Below are 25,236 nucleotides of genomic sequence, written 5' to 3' on the forward strand. Positions count from 1 at the left end.
GCAATCATTAAAACACCATTTAAACCATATTAACCATAAAAAGTTTGGCTTCTCTATTTTTCTTTTTTTTTCTGCAACTGCATGAAATCTTGAAAAAATGTTTAAATTCTCTGCACTCTCTACCTGCTGAGAATTCAGATATATACAGTATAAGCAGTATTATATGTGAGCAGTGGTTGTTTGAGAAACACTTCAGTTCATGCAGTACAGAGCAGTGCTGTTCAGCAGACAGGCAGCCAGAGACAGGCTGCTGAAAAGAGCCACTGTGTCCCTACAGTGCATTAATAACTTTAACTTTGAAATTTGCAAAACAAGTACACACAGAAAAATGCATGTGTCACATGCACCCTGTGCAAGTAATGTATGTGTGATCATTTTCCTTTCACAAGAACTGTATTTAGAAAAATTGTGAATTTTCAGAGAGGTGTGATGAAATGTGTCACCTCTGTGCTGCACCGGCCATCTATCTACTCCTTGGTGTTATGCAACATTCTGAAATTGGAAACCACAAAAAAGTGCGTTTGTGGGCAGTGAGGCTAAGTGTAGGTTCACTGGAGACCAACAGGATGTCTTTAGTTGCAGAGGGGGCTCCGGCGGAGACTCGCCAATGACAGCACCGAGGGGGCGGGGGAGGTTCAGCCACACGATCCTAAAACAAGACTGCATGCTGAGTGAAGAAAAAAGATGCATAGAGATAGGGAGGCAGACAGACTGTGACGGCTGAATAGAGAAGGATGAATAGAGGACGATTCACGTTAGCCAGTCAGTCACTGGCTGAGGGGTGCAGGCTGAATTAAAAACTCTCTTTATTACCACCGCAGAATAGACCTCTGACTGTTCCTGAATCAGGCTCTCCCTCTTCTGTCTTAATGGAAAAAGTAGAGTTGAATTGGAGGCCTTCTTTGTGTCTGTCCCTCAGGGATCCACAAGAGGTCATCATCATTGCTTGTGCAAGGTCCAGCCTGGTGCCTGATAGCCATTTTACATGGCTAAGGATGTGTATATACACACACACACACACACACACACACACACACACACACACACACACACACACACAAATATACAATATATACAAACTGGACTCTGAGAAAGGCAGCCTGTGAGAGCACCTGGTCTGGAGTCTCATGTTTTGTCTGTTCTGTTTACCTCAATGTCCTCTCTTTTCTTCCCCTCCTCTGTGTTATCATATTACATCAACTTTCACATCCTTCTATCCCCACTCTCCCAGCTCCAGCAACCCGTCTCTGCAGCTCTCACCATTGTGGCTGAGTCACACCATGCAGATAAAAAACCCCTCCTAATGAGTGCTGGCGACGTGTATGGGACTGAAATCAATATCCTAATCTCAGTCTGGTTGTGCGGTATAGTCATAAGAAACCAGCAAACTCTCTTTGACAGCAGCTTGGGTTATCACTGGTGCTTACTTTCTAAAGGAAATACCTTGGTCTGAACTGAATTTTAATGGAACAAAGGAGAGTGTGACTGGGTCTGCTGAGGCTCCCCAGAGTGCAGATGGGACTCCACAGTTAGTTTTGCTCCGGGCCATTCAGTGTGGGCATGAAAGTGAGGGTAGGAGGGAGGGGGAGAGAAGGGAAAATAGGCATGCCAGTAGTGTCCAAAGTTATTGTGGCCAGGGAAGCCTCACTAGGGAAAGTTAAGTTAAGGTAAGATTAAACTGACAGGATTTGTGGTTTCTTCATCTCTCTGCTATGGTTGTTCAATCTCTTTCATTTATTGCCCACATAAAGATGCATAAGTAAGTTTATTGTTGTACCTTGGTCAAGAATGAGCCATTGCAAAAGAAAACCTGCGTATGTTCTTGTGTATTTTCAAACTATGATGTAACTCTGCCCCCTGCTGATCACAGATGGGACATGCTACACACTCAAAGTCTGTTAACACTGAGGCAATAACCTATGATTTCCCCATCAGCTGGCATTACCTTCAAACAGACTAATTGGTTTCATCACTAAAGAGTGGGTTGTCTCAGTTTGTATCATGCAGAAAAAAAACAGGAAAAAGGCCAAAGTACATTCGCTAGTTATGGCAAGGCTTTACGTTTTAAGACTTGTAATTCTGAGGTTGCAGTTGACCTCAGGTAGTTATTTGATAAGCATGCCGGGTCAGATATCTAAGACTGATATATTTATTTGATACAGTTTTGACAAAAAAAAAGCTGCAGGGTATATTGAGTATATGAAAGTTACAATGTGATCATAAGAATTCCAAAAAAACAATTTGATCTGTCTTGGATTGTGACCCATGGTCCCATGGTCATGTCAGCTAGAATAAATGGCCCATGCTCTTTCAGTTCAAAGTACAAGCACTGAAGATTTCCTGCTCATACATAGAAACTATCATTCTTGTATCATAAGCTAAGCTTTAATGTAACTGGTGGATTGGGATAACACTGGATATGTTATTGCACGGTTCTAGCAGCTCAATGCTGCACAATGAAAATGTCAACAGTTTAACACTGGACATTTTTTTGTGGTAAATGAAGAGAAGTGGTTGTATTAATTGTCTCTCTCTTTCTCTCTCTCTCGACAAAAGTTATGAGTAGAATCATGGCACTTGAAGTCACTTTGTGTTTAGCAGCTATGATATAATACACCAGAGAATAAATATGCCAGTTTTACTGTGTGTCAGCTTGACTTTTGCTATATGAATGTTAGGTGTCCTTACTCATCAGTGCCTTTGTTCTCTTTCATTACACTACATAAATGTATTCAGTTTTCATGAACCAATTGTCATATGTTTTTGAAAAAATGTTCATTGATGAAAGCTTGTTGTTTATGAATATAAACAGGTCATGATAATTGTCTGTTTTCTTATTTTATACCAGTGTTTAAATTCTCCCAAACCCCACTAGAAACAGAAGAAATTCACAAAAGATCACACCCAACTACTGATTCGTCCTTACCAATCATCACCTAACTATTGCCTTGTAGGTAGGCATGTTCTGAGACAAAAGCATATGTACTACTCGCACTTGATCTGAGATTGGGTGATATACTGTACCATGATGTTACAGACTGGGAATGTGGAAAGCTAGAAATAAAAACCAGGCCTCTGACAGGAAATGGCAACATACAAATGCTATTAATCAAGGCTGCCACAGGCTTCAGCCATTAGGCATCTTATTGAACTTGTTAACAGACTCAGCTGATACACCTTCCTCTCAAATCAAAAGTAAATCACCCTTGATCTTAGACATTAAAAACTAACTGTGCAATATGATAAGAGAACGTTGATGTTTAAGATCAAAATTCATTGAAAATATAAAATGTTTCATCAGTGAGGAGAGCTCAATAAGGATAATTTATGCCAGTCATCAAGTAGTCAAACCACAAACAGAGATCAATGTGGATGATGATAAGAGACTGAACTGGACAATGATCAATAAGAACATCCTTGGTGCATACAGTACAGGCCCATTAAAACTGGCTGACTTTCCATCGTAGTTGCAGCAAGACCGGTGCACAAAGGTTTCATATTTGTGATTATGAACAGGGAACATGGCGTTGTTCTACCATGCATAACATTTATTTATTCAGACAACAACGGCAGATGTGACCTGTTTGATTGTAGTGGCGTATTAACAACCGATGGAGAGATAAAACAAGTCACACTAAATATTTAAAAATGCAATTAGTTCCATTTATGAAAGAATTATTATTTGATTTTGTTTCTTATTAAAATAAGTGAGAATAAGGGGGAAAAAATAGATTAACCTGTTTTGAGTGTGAAAGGATGATGCTGGACTAGCAGACGTATGAAACATAACCTCTGCACATAAAATGAACAAAAAAAATTAAAAAAAAACCAACTATGATTTTCGTCTTTTTATCATATGTAATCAACTCCAACTTCTTGTTCACTTAAGATTAATCTAGTAGGAATTAAGGTACTAATGTGTCATTTTGAAACCTTAGCATGGCAAGTGTAATTTATCGTCATCCAGTGCTCGAAGTTGTATTTAGGATACTGGTTTTCAGTGGGTTCTACCTTTAAGTGCAGTATTAAATTTGTCAACAGACTTGTCTCTTCAGGTTCTTCTGTGCCTTATACAGTGTATAGATTACCTTAATTAGCTGGATAGGTTTGTTGACTAACTTGCCCATGCACACAGGGCCGTAGCTACCGACACCAGGGACATGTCCTTGGTAATATTTCTATGAGTTCTGGGGGGTTCAGTGGCACGAGGAAAAGAGGAGTTTAAATTCTTTGATTACACATAAATTACACGATTGTCTTTTCAAGGCAGACTTTGATATTTTTTAAAAACCAAAAATCTTAAAAATGATCATTTTATTAATGGCAAAACAATAAATAAATAAAAACAAAATAGAAGGGATTAGTATTCCTCACCAGAGTTACATACCTGGCACTGTACAGAAAGTTTTGAAATAAAATAAAATAAATATCTTTTTCTTTTTCTTCTTAAATACCTCAGAATTTTTGCAGAGTTTGGTTGGTGGATGGTTATATTTCTTATATAGTGTATATGAGGAGACTCGCCTGTTGACAGTATTATCGTATATCACACAGTACATGCGCAAGGAAAAAAGGAAAGGAACGTTATGTTTTTATTTGGACTAAAAATGCATTTCTGAGTCACTTTATTCTCATGCAGGTGTAAATGTACGACATTCTGTGAGCCTGAGTTTTGAGTTATACTAAGAGGAATAAAGTTACATCATAATGTTAATTCATATTTTTCTTTTTTTTTCACTTTTTCAAATGATGAAACAGCATTTTTAAAACAGAAATGATGTTGATAATGTTTTGAATGCTTTAGAAGACTAGTGATTTTGTTGTAAATACACCACTCAGACAACAATTCACAGTCTGCCTTAATATTCAAGATGTACTACTCAGTAAAGATCATATTGGAAACTTTGTGTGGAGAATCACAAAACAGACTTATTTGAAAACAGACAATGCTGTTTTGTTAAAATTCATTTAAGCCTCCTGTTGTGATCGCAGTTATTTCACCATTATTATAAAAATAATGCTGATGCATCTTTCTGAGGATAATGGGAGTTTACCTGCAGAGCTGGCCACGCGTAGATGTTCCTAACATGAAAATGTTGCAGAATTACAGTTGTTTCCTCTTAAATCACATTTTTAGCTGATTTTTTTTTCAACTCAACAACTCAACAGCTCACTATTGCCAAAAGGTTCAACATTTAAGGATGTGTCTTAGCCATGGTCTTACCCAAACAAAAATATTTATGTCACAGATTCATTGTGTAACTACGCCAGAACTGGTTTTGTACCTGGATGAACATTGTGGATGGGAATGATGAGAGTGGATGCTGTCGTAAGGTCACAGGATACCTACAGTAGAATTGTAGATATCAAGACCTTCGTGGTCAACATGTTGCTACAGTTACAATTACATTCTGATGCTTGGTAGTGATAGCAAATCAGAAGGTGACAGAGGGTTAAGGTGCCTTTCATCTCACCCTCTGACCCCAATATAAAGTTTCTCAAAAATAAAAAACCAGACAGTTTGAATCAGATTCAGACAGTGGAAATCTACAAAATTAGTCCCTGACTCTCGAGGCACTTAATCTTTTGACTTCAATTATCTAGTGTGCATTTTAAATTAGTGTTTTAAACATAACATCTTTCCTGATAAGTAGGCTATATTAATGGTATCCTGTGTTATACAGGTGCCTAAAAAGAAAGCTGTATGTATATGTGTGAATGGTTTGAGACCTGTAGCTGTTACATCTGTTGCAGTGAAGGTCTGCCCAAAGGCAGTGCTGCCATTTATGGATACACAAGTTTCTCTCAATGAACAATTTCTTAACTTTACTGTTTCATTGTCTAAAACACAAAAGTCGTCAAGTAGTTACATTTACTGAAGAAGCAGCCTTTACAGGATTAGTCTTCAACAAAAATGGAAGACAGTGAAAAAACAGATTAGTATGTAAATGGATCCGTGCAACAAGAACTGCTGAGTTAAATACCCAACAGTAAGCTAATTTAGAAGTTGATTTTTACAAAAACAAAAAGGCTTTCCATGTGAGGAGGTTCTGCTGATGAATATATATCTTTGTAAAAACTTGTACATCCCAGTCAATATGAATAAATTAAATGTAATAATCCTATGCAGCCCATTATGTATGTAAAGTTATGCTGTTAAGTAAGAACAGGCAAAACAATGCAGTAAATGAGTTAATTTACAAATCAGGATTTTAGTATTAAATCACATTAATTATACAAAAATGTTAAGATACTCTCAGCGTGGTTATTTATAAATAAATGCTTTTTACCTTTTTTTTTTTTTTTTTTAAGCCACGATGCTCTTTAGAGACCAAACCTAAACTCCCAAACTCTCGGGCTCCTCCCAGTGACTGCCCCTCAACTTCCATTCTCCAAAAAAAAAGAAGAAAAAAAAGAAAGAAGAAAAAAAAAAAACTCCAGTGTTAACCTGAATCCATGGAGTAACTTCTGCCTCATCAAAAGTAAGTAAGTTGTGTTAACTGTTAGTGGTTACGATAACTTACCCCGCCAATGCATGTCGTTTAAACGTTACCCATTTCTTGCAGGAGAATGTAGTAGCACTTCCAGATGACGATATCCAGCCTCATCCTCATGTTTTGGTTTTGTTGTTCGGACTGCTGGCTAACTGGCTAGCCTTAGCTTAGCTGACGTTATCTGGGAAAAAGACGCCTTAACTAGCGTGTGAAATTTGGGAAGCTTCCTGTTACAGAAGCTATAGAAAAAGCCGAAATGTGTGTGGGTTTTTTTTTTTTTTTCTTACGGATAACGCATTTACCATCTAGCTACTTTGTTAAACAGTGGTAACGGTGGCGAGCTAACGTTACCTCGCTAACGTTTAAAATAAGTTAACTTTGCAGTACCGTGGCTAAAATTAACCAACTTTAAAAAAAAATAATAATAATAATAATAACATGTATTTCCGTAAATTTGTGAGTTTGATCCATGTTGTCTCACGTTTCTGATAATAGTAACCGTTATCGTTAACGTTACTTGTATTAAATTAAGCAGGAGTCACGTCCAGTTTTTAGTCATCTCATCGATTTTGAAGTGTCGTACATTGAAGCATACCAAAGTTTGTGTTCAACATAGAGATTGACAGAAGACCATCCAGGTGGTGGGTGCTACCTTTACGGTCCCTGATGAGTTCAGGGAAGTGGTTTTCCGCTGCAGTCGGTGGAGGTGCAGACGCTCACTGCGTGCGGTGCCACTCCTGTGAATAGTATCAAAACACAAAACAACAATTTACTTTTCACTTTTAGGCCTGCTCTAACTAGAGCGACAATAACTAGTCGATTAATCGATAAGCCAATTTCGGAAAATTAAGCTGCGACTAATTTGATAATTGATCATTTGTCAAGCAAAACAAAAAAAGCCAAAACATTTGATGGTTCCAGGTTCTCAAATGTGAGGATTTGCGGCTTCTTCTTTGCCCTGTATGATAGTAAATTAAATATTTTGGGTTTTGGACTGTTGGTTGGACAAAAAAAAAAGGCATGTAATGATATTGCCTTGTGCTCTAGGATGTTGTGACTGGCTTTTCTTTACTGCTTCTGTTTCACTGACTAAGTGATTAATCGTATAATTAAGGAAATGATCAGCAGATTAATGGATAAGGAAAAGAATCGTTTGTTGTAGCCCTACAACTAATGATTATTTCCATTATCATCCCACGGTGCAGTGTTGGAATCATTGTAAGATATGTAAGGCTACAATGAATGATAAAAGAAATTCATAAAGTCTAATTAAAATCTAGTGTTCTTTTAAATGTAGTCTATGTGCGCAGCTCTGACTGACTTTATCTGCTGTCAGTAATGCCTGTAATGTGATTGATCGGGACATGATTGATCACCTGACAGCGCATTCAGTTCAGCAGCCTCTCTCTCCTCAACTCCCTCATAAAGTGATTTTTACACGCAATGACAAATGAATTATGAAACAAATTAGCTATTAAACGAGACACTATTTCTCACTAAGTAGTGAGTTTTCTATTACCTCTTCCAGGGAGGTTACGTAATCTGTGTCCATTTGTTTGTGGGTTTGTTGGTCAGCAGGATTCAGCAGAAGTACTAAACCGATTTGCACCAAACTTGGTGGAGGGATGGGGCACGGGCCAGGTATGAACCCATTAATTTTTGGGGCAGATCCAGATCATTTACTATGAATTTGAATTGTTTCCTCTGAAGTCTGGTTTATTTTCTTTAACACTGGTCTTGGCGGAGATCTCCGCTCTACTGAGCACATTTTCTAGTTTTTTTTTTTCTTTTTTTTTTCTTTTTTTTTTTCTTGTAATCACAATGCACATTATTAGGAACATCTGTACACCTGCTTATTCATGCAGTTATCCAACAAGCCAATCAGTTTTCCAATTGATTTTCCAGAATACAAACTACATCACCATATTTATATTCACGTCAACTTATAAAAGTAAACATTTTGGAATAGAGGATTTTATCCATATCACTCTATCCTATCGTAGCTTAAGTTGAAATGGTTGTAAAAGATGGTCTTATGGTAAAAATTGTTGTCTTTCTGTACACAAAAGTGTGTTTTGAGCTGCTCGGTTGGTTTGTTGCATTATCATGCAATCAGTCACATCCTCACTAATGGCCTTATTACATCCTTCAGCCAAATGGCATGAAATGTTGAAAAAACTTTTGGTGACAGATGATTTTTATCCCCTGTAGTGGTCCGGAGATGATCAGTACATAACAGAAGAACACATAAGAGCCCCAGCAGCGTAGCAGAAATGTCTCCCAAAGTGCCCGTCGGCCAAGGTAGAGGAGATTATTCTGCAGTGCAAGTAGCTGTTCGAGTCCGCCCCCTGCTGCCTAAAGAGCTTCTACACTGCCATGAGAGCTGTATCACCGTGGACCCGGAACTGTGTCGGGTTACTTTGGGCCATGACAGACACTTCCTTTGTGACTTCCTATTTGAAGAGTCCTGCTGTCAGGAGGAGGTTTATTCTGTGTCTGTCCAACCACTCATAGATGCCTTCTTCCAAGGTTTCAATGCTACAGTCTTTGCCTATGGTCAGACAGGCTCAGGCAAGACTTACACCATTGGAGAAGCTAATATTTGTAAGTTATTTCTTTCTTTTTGCTTTTGTTACATTGTCCACTTCAAAGTATTAGCAAAGTATTTGCTTCCCACAGTGTGGGTAGGTGTGCCTTATGCACACTGTATTAAAATACAACCTGAGATGGGAAATTTTAACTGCCGTACCTCTTTGCACTGCATTGATACTGTTCAGCAGTATTTTTGCAAGGATAAGACCAGAAAGAAAGTACAAATCAGTTTGACTTGTCAAAAAAAGAGAGCACTGTGCTCTAACCGAGCTTTAGTGTATAAAACCAGTTGCATGAATTAATGTCTGTTTCAATTGTGTTTGTAGGCTCCTTTAGAGATGAGGAGCAGGGTATCATCCCCAGGGCTGTTGCAGATGTCTTCAGGTTGCTAGATGAAAATGATCTCACAGACTTCTCTGTCCGAGTCTCCTACCTGGAGGTCTACAAAGAGGACTTCAAGGACTTACTGGAGGTGGAGACAGCCAGCAAGGACATCCACATCCGGGAGGATAAAGGCAATATTGGTATGGAATACCAATCTCTTCATTCTGCTGTTACATAAATTATTTCTAAACATATTTTTTGTGGTTTTGATATTAAATATTATTCAGTATTTTACTTACTTGTAATTGGTTTGTGTGTATATTTATGACATTTTATATTTGTTGTGTGTGTGTGACTTCATAGTTTTGTGTGGCGTAAAGGAGTGCGAAGTGGAAGGTCTTGATGAGGTGTTGAGTTTACTAGAGTCAGGAAACACAGCCAGGCACACTGGTGCAACCCAGATGAATCCAAACTCCAGCCGGTCGCACACGATTTTTACTGTGTACATGGACCAGCGTCGGGGAATTTCGCGCCTTTATGGGACTGCTACAAGCTCTGGACCGCAAGTGTTGTCTTCCAAGTTCCACTTTGTTGACCTGGCAGGGTCAGAACGCATCTTAAGGACAGGGAACACTGGAGAGAGACTGAAGGAGAGCATCCAGATTAACAGCGGTCTTCTGGCCCTGGGAAATGTTATCGGGGCACTGGGGGACCCCAAGAGGAAAGGCTCTCACATACCGTACAGAGACTCTAAAATCACAAGGTACAGTTTAATAAGTTCATGAGATACTTTTACATACCATTCCAAGAGATATTGGTGTAATATTTCAGTTTGGTTTAATTTATATAATCCTTGTTTAACCTAGGATCCTAAAAGACTCTTTGGGAGGAAATTCAAAAACACTGATGATTGCCTGCATCAGCCCATCTTCCTCAGACTTTGATGAGAGTCTGAATACACTAAACTATGCCACAAGGGCAAGAAACATTCAGAACCGGGCTACGGTCAACTGCAAGCGGGAGCCAGACCGTGTGGAAGGGCTGGAGCAACAAATTAAGGCCCTTCGCAGGGCCCTTGAAAACCGCCAGCGTTCAGAGACCCGCATCATTGCTCACGCTGATCCAAACAGGAGGCCTCGACTTGGAGAGGGAGAGATTAGCAGACTGCAAGCCCAAAGTGCTCACTATAGGACTTGCACAGACACTGCTTACAGGTTAAAGCACATTCATTGATCGAGTTTGGTCTGCATAATTTTATCTGTGCTGTAAGGGTGCAACACTCTGTTTAACCACTCATATGTCACGTATTCTGGATATTTTATAAATATAAAGAGTTTACATCACACAAGTCCATGATTCCTCTGGTAAAATACTGGCTAAACTACATTGTTTTTTGACAATAGTGGAGTTGATTGCATCCCTCAGGCCAGTGAGGTAGTAAGTCGGCATCACTCCAAGGTTCCCTCAGATGTGAGATGTGTCTTTGGTGTAATTTTCATTGGTTTAAGAAGCATTAGTGTTTAATGTTTCTTCCTTCAATTTTTATGTTGCTGGTATATCACAGGTTATTGCGGGAGCTGCAGAGTGAAGGGGCTCTGACTGCAGAACAGAGTCTAAGGGTGAAGGAGTGGCTGTGCTCAGTGGAGGAGGAACGGAGCGGACTGACCACTGCCTCAGGACCAGACAGTGGTATCGAGAACAGCTCCACTGAGGACAGTGTTGCACTGAGGAGAGGAAGGCCTACTGTGAGGAACCAGGTATGTCTCTTTCATTCTCTCAAATAATTATTTAAGAAGTAATCAAGACCGTTTTTCAGAATGTAGGCATGCAGAACTAATATGTCTATAAATGTGGTTTATTACCAGGATCCAGAGGCTGCAGAGGAGAGGTGGAGCCATGAGCATGAAACTGAGAAAGAAGGAGAAAAAGAGGATAGTATTGTTCAGCTTCAAGCACAGATTCAGCGGTTGGAGAGAGAGAACACAGACTTTTTAGCAGCTCTGGAGGACGCTATGGAGCAATACAAGCAGCAGGTCAGAAACAGTTTAATTCTAACATTGCTCTACCACATTCATATGAACTATTGCTCAGAAACTGAATTGGACCTATAGAATAGGTAAAATGTGACTACATATCAAAAAGATAATGAATTTTTGAGCTTGCTGCGGTCAAAGGGTCCAGGGCTAAAGATAAGAAATGACTTCACTGGTGCCATTCCTGTCATGTGGTTGTGATCATGGTTGGTCACAGCATGGTATTGTACAGATATTCACCCTGATGGAAAACTGCCATAAGACTCAGTATTTTGTGCATTTTGGACGACCCTACACTGCATGTTTTAGTGTTCGCCTTCAATTATCTGTTACCTGTTACTGATTTTTTTTTTTCCTTCTGACTCAGAGTGATAAGCTGCAGAAGCAACAGGACCTGATAACAGAGCTGCAATGTCAGCTGTCTGCTACAGGGCTGATGGGCCTGGGCCTTAACTTGAGATCGCGGCCACACACTGCCCCTATGGGCTCCATGCAGCACAGTCAGAATGGAGGCACATACAGACAGGTAACCAACAAGCAGAGCTAGTTTTTCATCCTGTGTATTTTGTTTTTGTTTTGTAGACTTAAAAATAAAACAGTAATTCAATTATGTCATTCTTTGAATGACATAATTGAATTGAAAGAGGAATAGTGCTTAAATCTCTACTTTGAAAGGTTTTCCAGTGGTAAGTGGAGGTGCATGTTCTTGGCTGGGATGAGTACATACTAAAGTTGAAATATACCAGAGTATCATCATATAAAAAAGGCCCACACACTGATGAAACTAGAACTAGAAAAATCTGTTTGAATATGCATAAAAAAGGGCAATTTAATTGATCTTATTTTTACTATCATCTTTATACAGATCCAAATTTATTCTCACACAGTTTAAAGAATATGTCGTAGCCTGTGTTTGTAAATCTGTGGGTTTATGTGTGTGGTCACAGATTAGTCCAGTGGGCTACTTTGGTAATGGGCCTTGTGGTGATCAGGATGGTTACCTCTGTGAGGAGCAGGGGATCCTAGGAGGAACAGAAATGCCAGACACAGAAGAAGAGAGCAGTCATTCCAACTTCATCCAGGAGAGACGCAAGTATGTTGTGTTTATAGACATCGTAGCTTGCAGCTTACACTATTTTAATGAGCCTTAATAAAATAAATACTGCACACATTACAGACCTATCATTCAAGGGCAGCATTAATGTCATTGCACCTGTGCTTGTGTTATGTTTGAAGTGTATATGATTTAATGCCCATGATTCCATCAGGCAGGTGAACCTGACCTGGACCAAAAGGGACATGCTGTCAGGAGGACTAGCAGCTGGTGGTAAAGGGCCAGCATCTCAGCTGCCTGAGCCAGACCAGCACCTCTGTTTAGCCAGAAAAGCATGTAAGTCTAGTAGTGTCAGATACCCCTGCATTAATTATTATTGGATTCTGATTTCCTGTTTTAACATCACTGTTGACATTCTTTATCCAATTGTTACTTACATATTCACAAAATGTTTCTACAGCTGCCACTCTTTCAATCGCTGCCTTGACGCTCTGTCCCCTTCCTCATTATACCAACCAACTGACCTGTTGTGTACTCTCCAAAATCAATGTGTAGCCAACTCCAGTTCCGGGGAGACATCTGTACGGGAGAGTTTGAAAAGTTTTGAAGGCGTTTCAGAGTGGGGTCTACCTCAGGCGCAGCAAAAGATCAGGGAGCTGTCTGTCACAATCCGCATGAAGGAAGACCTCATCAAGGAGCTGGTCAAAACAGGTAGTTCTTGCAATCACATTACACTTCCTTGGCTGCACCTTTTCCAAAAAGTTTCTCTTCTGTGGTTTTGTGAATCAGTTGTTTTGTTTTTTAGGTAAGGATGCTCAGGCCCTGAACAGGCAGTACAGCCATAAGATCACGGCTCTGGAGAGTGAAGCTGTGCAGGCCCGGCAGGAGCTGCAGGAAGCCCAGCGGCAGCTGCAGGATCTAGAGAGGCAAGAGAGAGAGATCAGCGCAACAGACAAGACCAGAGCACAGGAATGTCGCAGGAAGATAGCTGCTGCTCAGAGCAAAGTTCAGGTTTGACTGTCAAACCTCTGTATTCATGCATAATAACACAGAAGCAACGGATGGCTGTAAATAGATTGATGTTGAATTGGATTGTGTGACTTCTGAAAGAATATTTGAAGAGACTATTTAAAACCCATTTTCTTGCTTGATGACTGTTTCCGTGATGTGTAATTAAGAACAAAAGACTTGAACTTCTGAAAGGGAAATTTTTGATGGTCGTGTTTTAGGTTCTAAGTCAACGTCAGAGGGATACTGCTCGTCTAGCTAACCTGCCTGCACAGAGTGAACGCCGCGTGTTAGAACTGGAGCGCAGCGTCCAGTCTATGAGGCAGCAGCAGGAGCAGCTGCAGAAGCGGCTGCGTCAGGAAAGTCAGCAGAAACGACGTCTGGAGACTGAGATGCAACGAAGAACTCACAGAGTCAAGGTACCACTTAGGAGAGCACACTGTCAGAGTGGCATCATTATTTGTTTTGATGATTAAACAAACAAGGCTCATTTATCCATCGTTCATGAAAAGCCTCATTTAAGAAATGTAAATCAGTAATAAGTGACACACCTAATGCTGCAGTTTTAGTAGAGAATCAGTCTTTTTGACACTGATGTAGCGGTTAATTTGATGGGAAATGTATTAGTGGTGACGGGACAGATGGCAATCCCATATGGCTTCAATATAAATTATTGCTGAGCTTTGCCACACCAGAGATTTCTAGTCATAAACATTGCTACTAAGCTGGACTCGGTTTATCACAAATTACATGCTTGGTTTCTCTTGGAGTTGCCCGTAATTGATTTTAAAAAAGTGGATTATTACCTCTGTACATTAAAAAAAAGTTCCAATGTATGGCAATGATTTTAAAGAAAGCATTTCAGTACATAAGTGCCAATGACATTTATCTACTTTTGATATAGGTGGTTTTCCTTTGAACTGTAATTCATCTATATCTTCTCCCCTACCACTCCCACAGGAGCTCGAGATAAAGAATGAGCAGCAGCAGAAGATCCTGAGGATAAAGACAGAGGAGATCGCTGCCTTCCAGAGGCAGAGACGCAGTGGCAGTAACGGCTCAGTCATCTCATTGGAAGAGCAACAGGTGCAACAAATTATATATAAATTGTTTGTTTAACATACTGTACTTTAGTGGATCATTTCTGTTTTAAAAATCTTGTAAGTTTCTGTAAAGAGGTGTGGAATTATTTGCTAGTTGTTCCTGTCACCCACTTGGATCTGGGCTTGTGAAGCACTTTGTTTTTAAGTTTCTGGCCAAGTCTTTTGTTTTTATTGCAGTGTTTTTGCGAAATAAACAAGCAGTTTTTTTTGTAGTAACCAAGTACTGGGTACAAAGGGATAAATTGATCTGAGTGTAAATTACACACGAGTATTTTTGGTCAGAACGGACAGACATTTATAAGCAGTGAAAATACGATATGAGGTCATGTAATGCATGAAAATACATCAGTGTCAGCATTATGAATTATCCTGGTAATACAGTAACACTCCATCATGACTGCTTCTTTATGTTTTTGTGTGTGTGTGTGTGTGTGTGTGTGTGTGTGTGTGTGTGTGTGTGTGTGTGTGTGTGTGTGTGTGTGTGTGTCTTTTTTTTTTTTGTTTTGTTTTTTTGTTTTGGTTTTTTTTGGGGGGTTTTTTGTGCGCTTTACTACCTTTTGAGCAGAAGATTGAAGAACAAAAACGCTGGCTGGATGAGGAAATGGAGCGGGTACTGGAACAGAGGAGAGGCCTGGAAGATCTGGAAGGAGAGTTGACTAAACGAGAGGAAATCCTGGCGAAGAAAGAAGCCCTGCTGCAGGAACGCAGCGGACTGGAGACCAAGAGGCTCCGCTCCAGTCAGGTATTAACAAACCCAAACAACTCAGTTCGGTGACACAGGAAACTGGCAAATGCTGAAGGTTTGTATTCATCTTCCCTCCAGGCCCTGAGTAAGGACCTGGTGACACTAACCGGGCGAATTGAGTCACTTGAGCAAGAGTTGAGTGAGAGGAACGGCCTCCTTCGCAGCGGCAGTGCTCAAGACTCCCAACAGATCCGCCAAGAGATCTCCAACCTGCGTCAAGAGAAAGATTCACTGCTCAAACAACGAGTTGAGCTGGACGATAAGCTGCGGCAGGGTAGCCTGCTCTCACCTGAGGTCAGATATGACACTGGGGTTCAAGCATGTTAATATGTTTTCATCACTTGGATACAGAAAGATAAAAAATACTTCAGATAAAGCAAGATATACTGTAGCAGTGCTGCAAACATGTATTGAGTACTCACATAGCAATAGCAGGAATTCTGACTGGCAAGAACGTGGCACAATGTGGCAGTAATCAGTCCTCACTGGAAACTGTAATATCATTGGCTGTGGCTGAATGTCTGTGTTCAAATTGTCATTAAGGCATTTCTGTTCCCTCTGATATTATCAGGAGGAGCGAACCCTTTTCCAGCTGGACGAGGCGATCGAGGCTCTGGATGCAGCTATCGAGTACAAGAATGAGGCCATCACTCAGAGACAGAGACAGCTGAGGGCTTCTGCCAGTATGCTCTCCCAGTGGGAGATGAACCTCATGGCCAAACTCAGTTACCTGTCTGCCTCCGAGACCAGAGCACTGCTGTGCAAGTACTTTGACAAGGTCTGTCCTGTCATCAACCTGAGATTCAACCGTTGTTTGCGGCGTTCTCGCCTATTTGGCTAGTTGGTTATAATGCACTAATGTCATTTTAACATCTATACCATTAAACAAAATTCTTAGCAACACTTGTTCAACCTTTCATAAGAAATCAGAGCATTATCAGACCTTACAAGGTAAGATTCTCTATATTAAACTCACCAGTATGTATGCTGAAGAGTGTTGATGTGGACGTTTTCTGTAGGTGGTATCTCTTCGTGAGGAGGAGCGTAAGCTGCAGCTGGCCCTGGCTGAGCTGGAAATGCAACTAGACGAGCAGCAGAGGCTTGTGCAGTGGTTGGAAAACGCCCTCGATCGGACACAGCTTGACACAGATCGCCGGCTCACACAACAGCAGAAGGAACATGAGAGGAGCGTACAGCTCTTACTGCAGCAGTGTCGAGGTGCATTTCACACATGGACCTTTTTACAAAAATAATTATTTGGTAACATATCTTCTACATTTTTAGATTTTTTTTTCCCTCTGATTATTTCCATAATCAGGCATTAGAACTGATTAGTAGTAGTAGTAGTAGTAGTAGTGCATATACATAACCTTATGTTTGTATCCTCCCACCCCCACAGAGCAAATAGACGAGGGCTTGGCAGGAAGGCAGCGACAGTATGAGGGATGGATCCATAACCTCAGCAAAGAACTTAACCACTACAAGGCAGCTAATGTGGAACTAAGCAACAAATTGAGGGAGCTCTGTGGTTCAGTCAGTCAGCCAAAGGAGCATGCTAAAGGTAAATGTCTTGTTGGATCAAAGTGTTTACTTTGCCATATAAAATGACTTGAGGGCAAATAGCCTTCTACATACCCTCAGGTAAATCCACTTGACAGAGTTTTGCAAAAAGATTTGTAAAATGGTTTGTTTCTCTCCGATCCTTACATAGATTCTGAGCAAGTACTGTATCTCCACCCCCACCCCCACCCCCCTCCATTTTTGTGCTGTACTGTCACTAGCTCAATTACGGCCTGCTGCTGACGGAGGTAAGATAATGGTTAGGTAACCGCAGCACATTAGGGTTGTAGCTAAGGATTACTTTTATTATCCCTTAATCTGTCCATTTTTTTCTCAATCGATCAATTTGTTGTTCGGTCTATAAAATGAAAGAAAAGATACAAAATGGTTAAAAAATGCCCATCCCAATTTCCCAAAGCCCAAAGTAGTAACTTTGAATGTCTTGTTTTCTCCAACAAACAATTCAAAGCACAAAGATATTTACTTTACAATCATAGACGACTAGGAAACCAGAGAAGGTGGAACCAGACAATCAAAATTATTATCAAAATAGTTGCTGATTAATTTTCTGGCAATCAGTTAATCCACTAATAAATTAATCAACTAATCTTTGCAGCTGTTTAGCACATTAATACCTTCAACTATCTCTTTTATACCTGTTTTGTGATGCTCTTGTTAGTTTGCCTGCAGCTCGGAGCATCGATCACAGACGTTCAGCCGCAAGAACATACAGTAGGTCCAGTTTTAATTTCTGGGCAGTAGTTCAGATTTAAACTTCTCCATTCCAACATCTTTTCAAAATGTCACAGTCACACATCAGTATCAGAACATCATGACAACCTATAATTATAAACAGTATAATAAATACAATCTTCATAGTTGTTGAGAATTGGTGAAAATTTGCTGAATGTAGTTTTACTTCCTGACTTTTTAGTTCTTCTGATTCTGATTAGATCACAAAATCTTAGCGTCTGTACCTACATGTAGTTTGCTTTTTAGTTTCAAACTCTGATTTGATTTTCCTGGGTTCTTGCCTGATTTCTACTCCATGATGGAGTTGAAACATCCTTTACACAAAATATAGATATTCTGAATTCTGACATCCTATTTCTTTGATAAAATATTTTGTCCTCGGATCTCTATCATGACATTTGTTTTGATATTCAATAAGTAAGCTCAGAAAAGTAGCACTCAAGTCTGTTGGGTAATCCTCACTGTTAAAAATAAGGTTGTTTGGCCGCTCTAACTGTCTTTTTGACATGTGTTGTCTTTCAGTTGTGCCATCTGACGGTAAACCAGCAGGCGTCGGCAGCATTGAGAAGCTGACTCGCTGCCCTGAGGACAGCCCAGGAGCCAGAAGCCTGGGACTGCCCGACAAACCTCCGAGGTCTAGGGAGGAGATGCGCGAGCTGGTGAACACCCCACTGCCATCCACATGGAGACGCTCCTCTCTCCCTATAGAGGAACCTGCTGTCATGGAGGAGCTGTGGCTTCGGGCGGCTGGGGATGTTCCTGGTAACCGCGTAGTTCAAACTGGCATGGGATCCTGGGGTGGGCTGACATCTCTGCCTGTGGTGAAATCTCGCCGAGAGTCACGTCGCCCCAGCCTCAACACCGGACCACTGACTTCAAACAATGCATTAATTGATGTACGGAAGAATCCGCTCTGAACATCAGTGCATTGTTACTTGAAGACCGTTCAAGTATATTTGATTCTGTGGTTTCTGAAAGATTGTTGTTTTTATCCATTTTTCATTTTTTTATTACAGTTTTTGTACGTGTATATAATGTTTTGTAATTAAAAACGGACACCCACTGATTTTACACGAAGCACTTTCAATAAGGTAAAGTTTATGTTTCCACTTCATACAGTAATTGGTAGGTGTATGGTCTTAACAACCATGAAAGTCAATAAGACATGAATTATGTGCATCATTACAATTTGAGGTTCTCTTGCTCCCTAATCAAGTGCAAGTCTTTTGACCTTTCCAATATTTTATATTAAATTGTATTTGCCTTCCACACTCATCTGACTTGCGTTTTCATCACTCTCTACATCAAGGCCGTGCTTTTCCGAAACCTTTTCACACATTGTGACACAAGAATGGGGAAGTGAGTTTGCTGTTTGGTCCGTAACCCTGTTTAAATCGACAGTCGTGTTGGATGTTGTCACATTATCAACTTTGATTAGTGTAGATGTGGTGTGGGTTTCACTGCATCTGTGATCATTGGGGCAAGGGCAGTTCTGCGAGGCCACAGCTGACTGTGGGGTTGTTCCCCAAGAGGGAAATTCAACCAGCATCCAAAACTACACAAGGAAATGAAAGAAAAATGCAAGTGATGGCTAACACTTGTCATTTCAAGGTTGCAACCTTTTTCCCATGAAGATTATGAGTAATAATACCTGAAGCATCATCAAAAACATGCACCTGCTGTTCATCCTGATTTATTGCTAAGAGCAAACGTCAGCTGATCTGATGATAGCAGACGAAAAACCAAAACCCAGATACCATAACACTTAAAGGTTTTAGTCTCACACAGCTAGAAAATAAGCAACGGAGAAAATGAAGGAATTATTCTTTTCAGTCTACTGGAATATTTCACAGTAATAAACCAGGGCCAACATAAGTAGACAAAAAATAAACATGGGACTTAAATGTAACGTTTTGAAGATCAGTTAATTCATTACAGAGGTTTTCAAACTGGGAAGCTGGAAGAATTGAAAGGGAGGCACGGAGGAGGAGACATGAGGCAAAGATACTGCGAGTGCTGGCTTACGCTATCCAAAGATCATTTTTTCTGATGTCCATCCATAAATGTCCATAAATTCACTCAGAAATAATAGAAAAAGATCCTTTATAACTACAGAACTTATTTGATAATCATCACATTTTTAAGTTTTCTTCAATATTAAAGTAATCAAGTGACGGAGTGTACATGAGTATATTGCAAAAAGGAACTGCTAATAGCTAATTTGGCAAACTTTTAATGATGTCAGTTTGTCAAACAGTAAACAAATATTGGCAGAAAAAGAAATGCCCAAAAGCACCAATTTATAGGAACAATTTGGTTTTTTTTTAATTGTCAGCAGGATTACACAAAAACTACTGAATCGATTTGCACCGAGCTTGGTGGAGGGATGGGGCGTGGACCAGGGACGAACGCAGGAGGTTTTGCGGCAGATCCAGATTATTTACTATGAATTAAATTTTTTTCCTCTGAAGGGCAAGACAGTATATTTCATTAACAAGTCGTTTCACCACCAGTGGAGTACAGACAGTTCAAATCTGTGAGATGGGAGTGTGGCCACCATCTGAGCACTAGAGGGCGGTATATCCTCAATGTTTCACATGAGTCTAATATTTTTGGAGTCAGTTTTGCCTGTTGACTGAAACTTGGACACTGTGTAAAATCCATGCCCATTTAAGTGCCCATGCCCATGCCAGTTTAAATGGAGCAGATTAAAATAATCACACAAATTAAAATACTATTTTGCAATAGATAAATCCAATAATGGTCTAATAATAAATACAACATCAGTTCTTCGCATAATTCTAGCTCCAAAACAGGCCTTGTGGTTTGGGCAGGAGACAGTGGGCAGAGCTGTAGGCAGGATAAAGAGGCCCGAATCACTCAAACTGCTCTGAAAAGCAGCTTGAACTCCTGGGACAGAAATGATACAACTCATCTGAGGGGGGAAGGGCTGGTGTCAGGGCTCAGGCTGGAACACTGCTATGAAACAGAGGAGGTGGGGGACAGTGTATCTCGGGAGATTTTTGCACCCTAAACAGGATGCAAGGGGACAAAAAGTCCTGACTGCTTCATGCCGTCAGGAAAACAAAACCATTCAACTCACCAAAGCCAAAATAAAGCTGGGCCGATCTGAGCTACACCTTCCTGCACTGAAGAGTTGCACTTCATCCCACCATGTTTGTATCCTAGCTCTAGACACTTGTGGGGCAGAGAAAATAAATTAGTTTGAAGCCTAAATTTAAAGAGAAGCTATTGGAGAGCAATGTAATGACATCTGAAAATTATTGAGAAGCAGTGCAGCAGGAAAACATTCATGCACCAAGAATGTTTTCTTTATTCTAGGGATAATAATTTGGGCAGTCTATAAGGCAAACGTCACCAAGGAGACCGCTGTTCCTCACGGCCTATAAAGCAATTACTGTCGTTTTTTTTCTGTCTTCATTGACTGTGGAGTTTTTGATCACTCATGGTGCTGCAGAGCAAAGCCCACGAGAGGGTCTCTGTGATATACTGTGTGGATGTTGTTCCCTACCAGGCCAGGCATGCGATTGCACACATCTCTGGCAGAGGGCTACAACACATATATGAATGGCTGGCATCAGTAATGTGCTGCAAAAAGTGGCTGTGCACCAATGAAAGAGGAAAACACTGTGTAAATGCAGGTGTACGGTCGGCAATGCATTTCGACATTCAACATGTTGGCTAGGCCTCAGAGATGCAGATGCACCTGTCAGTGAATTTAATTGTGCATTGCTGTCTGAAATGGCGTCTTTCTTTGCACTGCCACTGAGGGGGCACCAAAGTGAGAAATGTCCACAGTCTCTGTAGTGGCTTTAAGTACTGGGTCGACAGAGAGACACCCTCCATGCACCACTTCTTTTTTTTTCTTTTTTTTTTTTCTTTTTACAGGTAAGACAAGCACGTGGGGAGGCCACAAGGTCAGACATGGATCCTGACTCACTTCATCATGTTTCTACATATTTATCTATACATAAGAATTATGCAGCCCATCGACAAGCCTAATTTATGAACTGCTGCCTGGTTTCCTTGCTTTACAATGCCTTACCACAACCCACCCAGGAGCTTTACAACTATAATATGCCGATAATGTCCACATAAAATTAAATTAAACAGAGCTTCGCCGAGAGATGACAAGTCTGTTGTTTTTTTTTGTTTTTTTGTTTTGTTTTGTTTTTTTTTTTATGTGAGAAGTCGAAAAAAATCCTTTTAGACACGCACATAGACACACGGCGAGACCGTATGCGATTGGTTACCAGCAACTTACCGTCGGTGTGACGTCGGCGCAGCCGGGAGGAGGAAGCGTTTAGAAAAAAAAAGGGCAGAGAGGAGGTGAGAGGAGATCACCGGAGGCTCGGTGAGGGCACGGAGCGCGGCCCCGGGACCGCGGACTGAAGGAAGACACTCATGCACACACAGCGGATAAAGGGCTCGGTGGTGCGGCAGAGCAGCCCCGCATCTCCGCTCGTCTGACGGGAGTGGGAGCGCGGACCCTTCTGGGAAAACCTCCTGATCACGGATACAAACAAACACACAAATAAGCACGGATCTCGCATCCGCAGCCCGCGGCAGACGGGGTGGGATTTATCGATCTGATCCACGCGCTCACTTGTTTGTCAATCCAAAGGCTGCACAGAAAACCCGTGCCCTGCACATCTGGAGCCTGAATGATGCTACACCGACCGCCCTCGTCACCACATGTGGATGGTTTTGTTTTTTGTTTTTTTTGTTTGTATTTTTTAAAGTCTCCACGGATGCAGGAGTCATCTTGTGCGGTGGAAAGTGAGTCTTTTGGATTCAATGGTCTTCATTAGTTTCCACAGATGAGACCTGCTCATATCATCCACAGGCATGTTTTCACGAATGCATCTCGTTCTCAGCCTGCAGATGCAGTGGCCTGATATTAGACATATTTTAGGAACAGGATGTTGCAGACACTCTGCATTCATTCAACCCTGTTGAATTCAATTCTGATGTTTCATCTTGGTTTCGTCGTAAAAATAGATAACCAGTGGATACAACCAATAGAGAAGGTCATATTATGTCCAGTTCATTAGAACAAGCAAATTCCAATTTCTTGCATAGAGTAAATCTATAAGCTACGATTGAACCTATTTGACAAACACAACTACTTAGACTATTTATTGTGGCGATAAAGCCAGTATATACAGGCCTGTTCTGTTTCACCGAGAGCCCCTCACTAACCCTCCAATAATACCGAGTCAGTGGAGGCAACTTCACACCTCTAGTGTGAGGTATTAATGTGTCCCGCTTGTCTAAAATTGACGGTAGATCCAGCGGAGACGCAGCCTCGACTATGTCGTCTTTTGAATATGTTAATGTATATTTAAAAAAGCTATGATAATAGTATAAATATTTTCCAATAGTTCTCTCCTGGATATGTAAAGAAAGTGACGCATGCCATGTCAACGCATCTATTTTGCCAATTAAAACGACTGACGTCAGACGCAATGAGAAAAGAGAAGCGTGAGTTCATCATGAGGTTATTTTTAATCTAACATATAGACTAGAATATATGCAGAAAAGGGCGGGTCATGTGACATTATTGGCTCTTTTTTCAGGTACAACAACATTTATACGGAGGAAGAAATCATACACAAGGTTTAGGATTCACTAAACCAATGTCAGCATCATAATACGTTAATAGCAATAATAGTAATGCAGCAGTGTAGAGTTGAAAAATGAACAGAAGAGACTGTTAAAAAATGAATAATCAATAAATTTCAACAAGGCATAAGCACTAAGGCCTATATGCCCCCTGACAGTGTTCACATCCCAAAAATTTGCAAAGTTTTATACAGTCAGTCATTTTAAAGGTGGTGATTCTTAAGCAAAAAAATAGATAAATGAATGAATTACAGGTTGGGCTTAAATGAAAAGAAAAATCAGGTGGAGCTGAGTAAAGTCTTAAAGCGGGGGGAGCTTTTCTTCCGTAAGATTTGAGGGTCCATTTGAAAAGTGTGGGAGAAACTGAATACAAGCACACACACACACGTAGGATAGACTGTTATATGTGATAATTAATAAGTCACACTTTAGGTGGCAATAAGAGCTGCTACATACTGTACAGTAAGTCACCCCACCTCACTTCTTCATAGTGCTTAGTTAGTTAGCCCACTGTGTTTGCCTAGAACTGGAAGTCATTACAATTAGTCCACATAGACTTGATGTCTTTCTGTAGTGCCAGAGAGATACTGCATTTTAAGTTTCTAAATCAGAAAAAAGGTGTAATCATGAATTTAGATAAAGAACTATTTCTATTTGATTGAAAAGCTGAAAGAAAAAGAAAAAGCTTTTTGAAAAGTTATGGAAGAAATTTTAAGGTGAAAAATTGCCAGTTGTTAAGTTAAGCCTGTTATTAGCCATGTATTAACATCATAATAATTTTCTTTGTTCCCAGGAAGCTTCAGACTTACCTTTTGCTGTTCGAGCCAACAACGGAGCCTGTTCCTGTCTTTGGTTATCTAGCTGTATGAGTGTTAATCATCCATCATAAAGCTAGATAACCGAAAGTAGGAATGACCTCCAAATCCTCAACTTCCTGCATTAATGAGACGAAACAAAAAGAAAATGACAAAAAAAATACCAATACCAATACGAGAGGACATGAAATCTTTTCAGGTAGGTTATGACGCAATAAATAGTTTTATTCATGAGAACGTGCAGATGAATTTCACCTTTTGTCAAAGACTATTGATGTTTTATCATCACAATTAGAGCTGCAACAATTAGTTGATTAATTGATTAGTTGGTTGACAGAAATATAATAATCCTTTATTTTGATAATTGATCAATCGTATAAGTGATTTTTCAATCACAAATGTCAAACGTTTGCCAGTGGAAGCTTCTCATTTGTGAGAATTTGCAGCTTTTCTTAATCTCATGTGACACTTAATTGAATATGTTTGGATTTTGGAGAGTGGGTCGGACAAAATCAGCAATTTGAAGACACCATGTTTAGGAAACTTTGTTTCACTGATGACATTTTATAAAACCGTTAGACTAATCAATAACGAAAATAATCAGTAGTTGCAGCCCTAGTCACGATGAGGCAAATATAAATCTAAAATAGATTCATGCCTCATTACTTTAGTTTCTGGAATCCCCCTGTTCACAGTTTGATTATGCTTTGATAAGACGAAATGAACTTTTCTGCGCAATGTTTTTGTCATCTGTTACCAGGGAGAACATCTGAATAATTTTTTAAACACTCTCTCTTTTATACAGAAAATACATCTGTAAGTTAAACATCTAAAAGGGACCACACATGAATGTTCCTGTCCCACACTTCCTTCAGACACTTCAGACTTTTGCTTTCTACCTGATACATTTTCTTTGCATGGCAGTGGTACTTTCTGTCGACTTGTCCCTTCACTGAAGTCTCGGTTGAACAAACCTAAAACTATTAAATACTTTTACTTCTGCTCAGTGTTCCTATTGCTTTGATTAGACTCAAAAGCTTTACCGGAATCTGTCTAACATATATTGTAAATTGTAAAATAAATTAAGCTTTTCATTTGCGAAATTCTTA

At 40.1% G+C, this 25,236-nt stretch overlaps 1 protein-coding gene across 8 annotated transcripts; it reads left to right on the forward strand.

Moving 5' to 3' along the window:
• The first annotated feature begins 6,356 nt into the window (after positions 1-6,356).
• kif7 (kinesin family member 7) lies at positions 6,357-18,937 on the forward strand. Of its 8 annotated transcripts, none has more exons than XM_040129099.1 (21): positions 6,357-6,486; positions 8,070-8,135; positions 8,706-9,098; positions 9,413-9,610; positions 9,774-10,173; positions 10,277-10,624; positions 10,975-11,167; positions 11,276-11,443; positions 11,811-11,969; positions 12,391-12,536; positions 12,712-12,833; positions 13,053-13,208; positions 13,303-13,508; positions 13,727-13,924; positions 14,466-14,591; positions 15,174-15,350; positions 15,432-15,647; positions 15,925-16,131; positions 16,373-16,571; positions 16,753-16,914; positions 18,189-18,937. In XM_040129099.1, exons 3-21 carry the CDS (start codon positions 8,768-8,770, stop codon positions 18,581-18,583), a joined length of 4,107 nt encoding a protein of 1,368 aa, XP_039985033.1. In that variant the 5' UTR covers positions 6,357-6,486; positions 8,070-8,135; positions 8,706-8,767; the 3' UTR covers positions 18,584-18,937. The 8 variants fall into 8 exon arrangements, with proteins under 8 accessions (XP_039985033.1, XP_039985024.1, XP_039985015.1 ...); XM_040129090.1 differs by having other exon boundaries at positions 6,357-6,482; XM_040129081.1 differs by having other exon boundaries at positions 6,357-6,482; positions 8,073-8,135.
• The last annotated feature ends 6,299 nt before the right edge of the window (positions 18,938-25,236 follow it).

Source organism: Xiphias gladius, chromosome 1 (assembly GCF_016859285.1).
Source record: "Xiphias gladius isolate SHS-SW01 ecotype Sanya breed wild chromosome 1, ASM1685928v1, whole genome shotgun sequence".
NCBI classification, from domain to species: Eukaryota; Metazoa; Chordata; class Actinopteri; order Istiophoriformes; family Xiphiidae; genus Xiphias; species Xiphias gladius.

What these genes read in the sequence shown, in the direction of transcription:
- kif7 (XM_040129099.1), top strand. Translation starts at nt 8,768, where the DNA reads ATGTCTCCCAAAGTGCCCGTCGGCCAAGGTAGAGGAGATTATTCTGCA. An exon ending in TTCATCCAGGAGAGACGCAA is followed by an intron (nt 12,537 to 12,711) that starts GTATGTTGTGTT and finishes TGATTCCATCAG; the next exon opens with GCAGGTGAACCTGACCTGGA. An exon ending in CTTACTGCAGCAGTGTCGAG is followed by an intron (nt 16,572 to 16,752) that starts GTGCATTTCACA and finishes CCACCCCCACAG; the next exon opens with AGCAAATAGACGAGGGCTTG.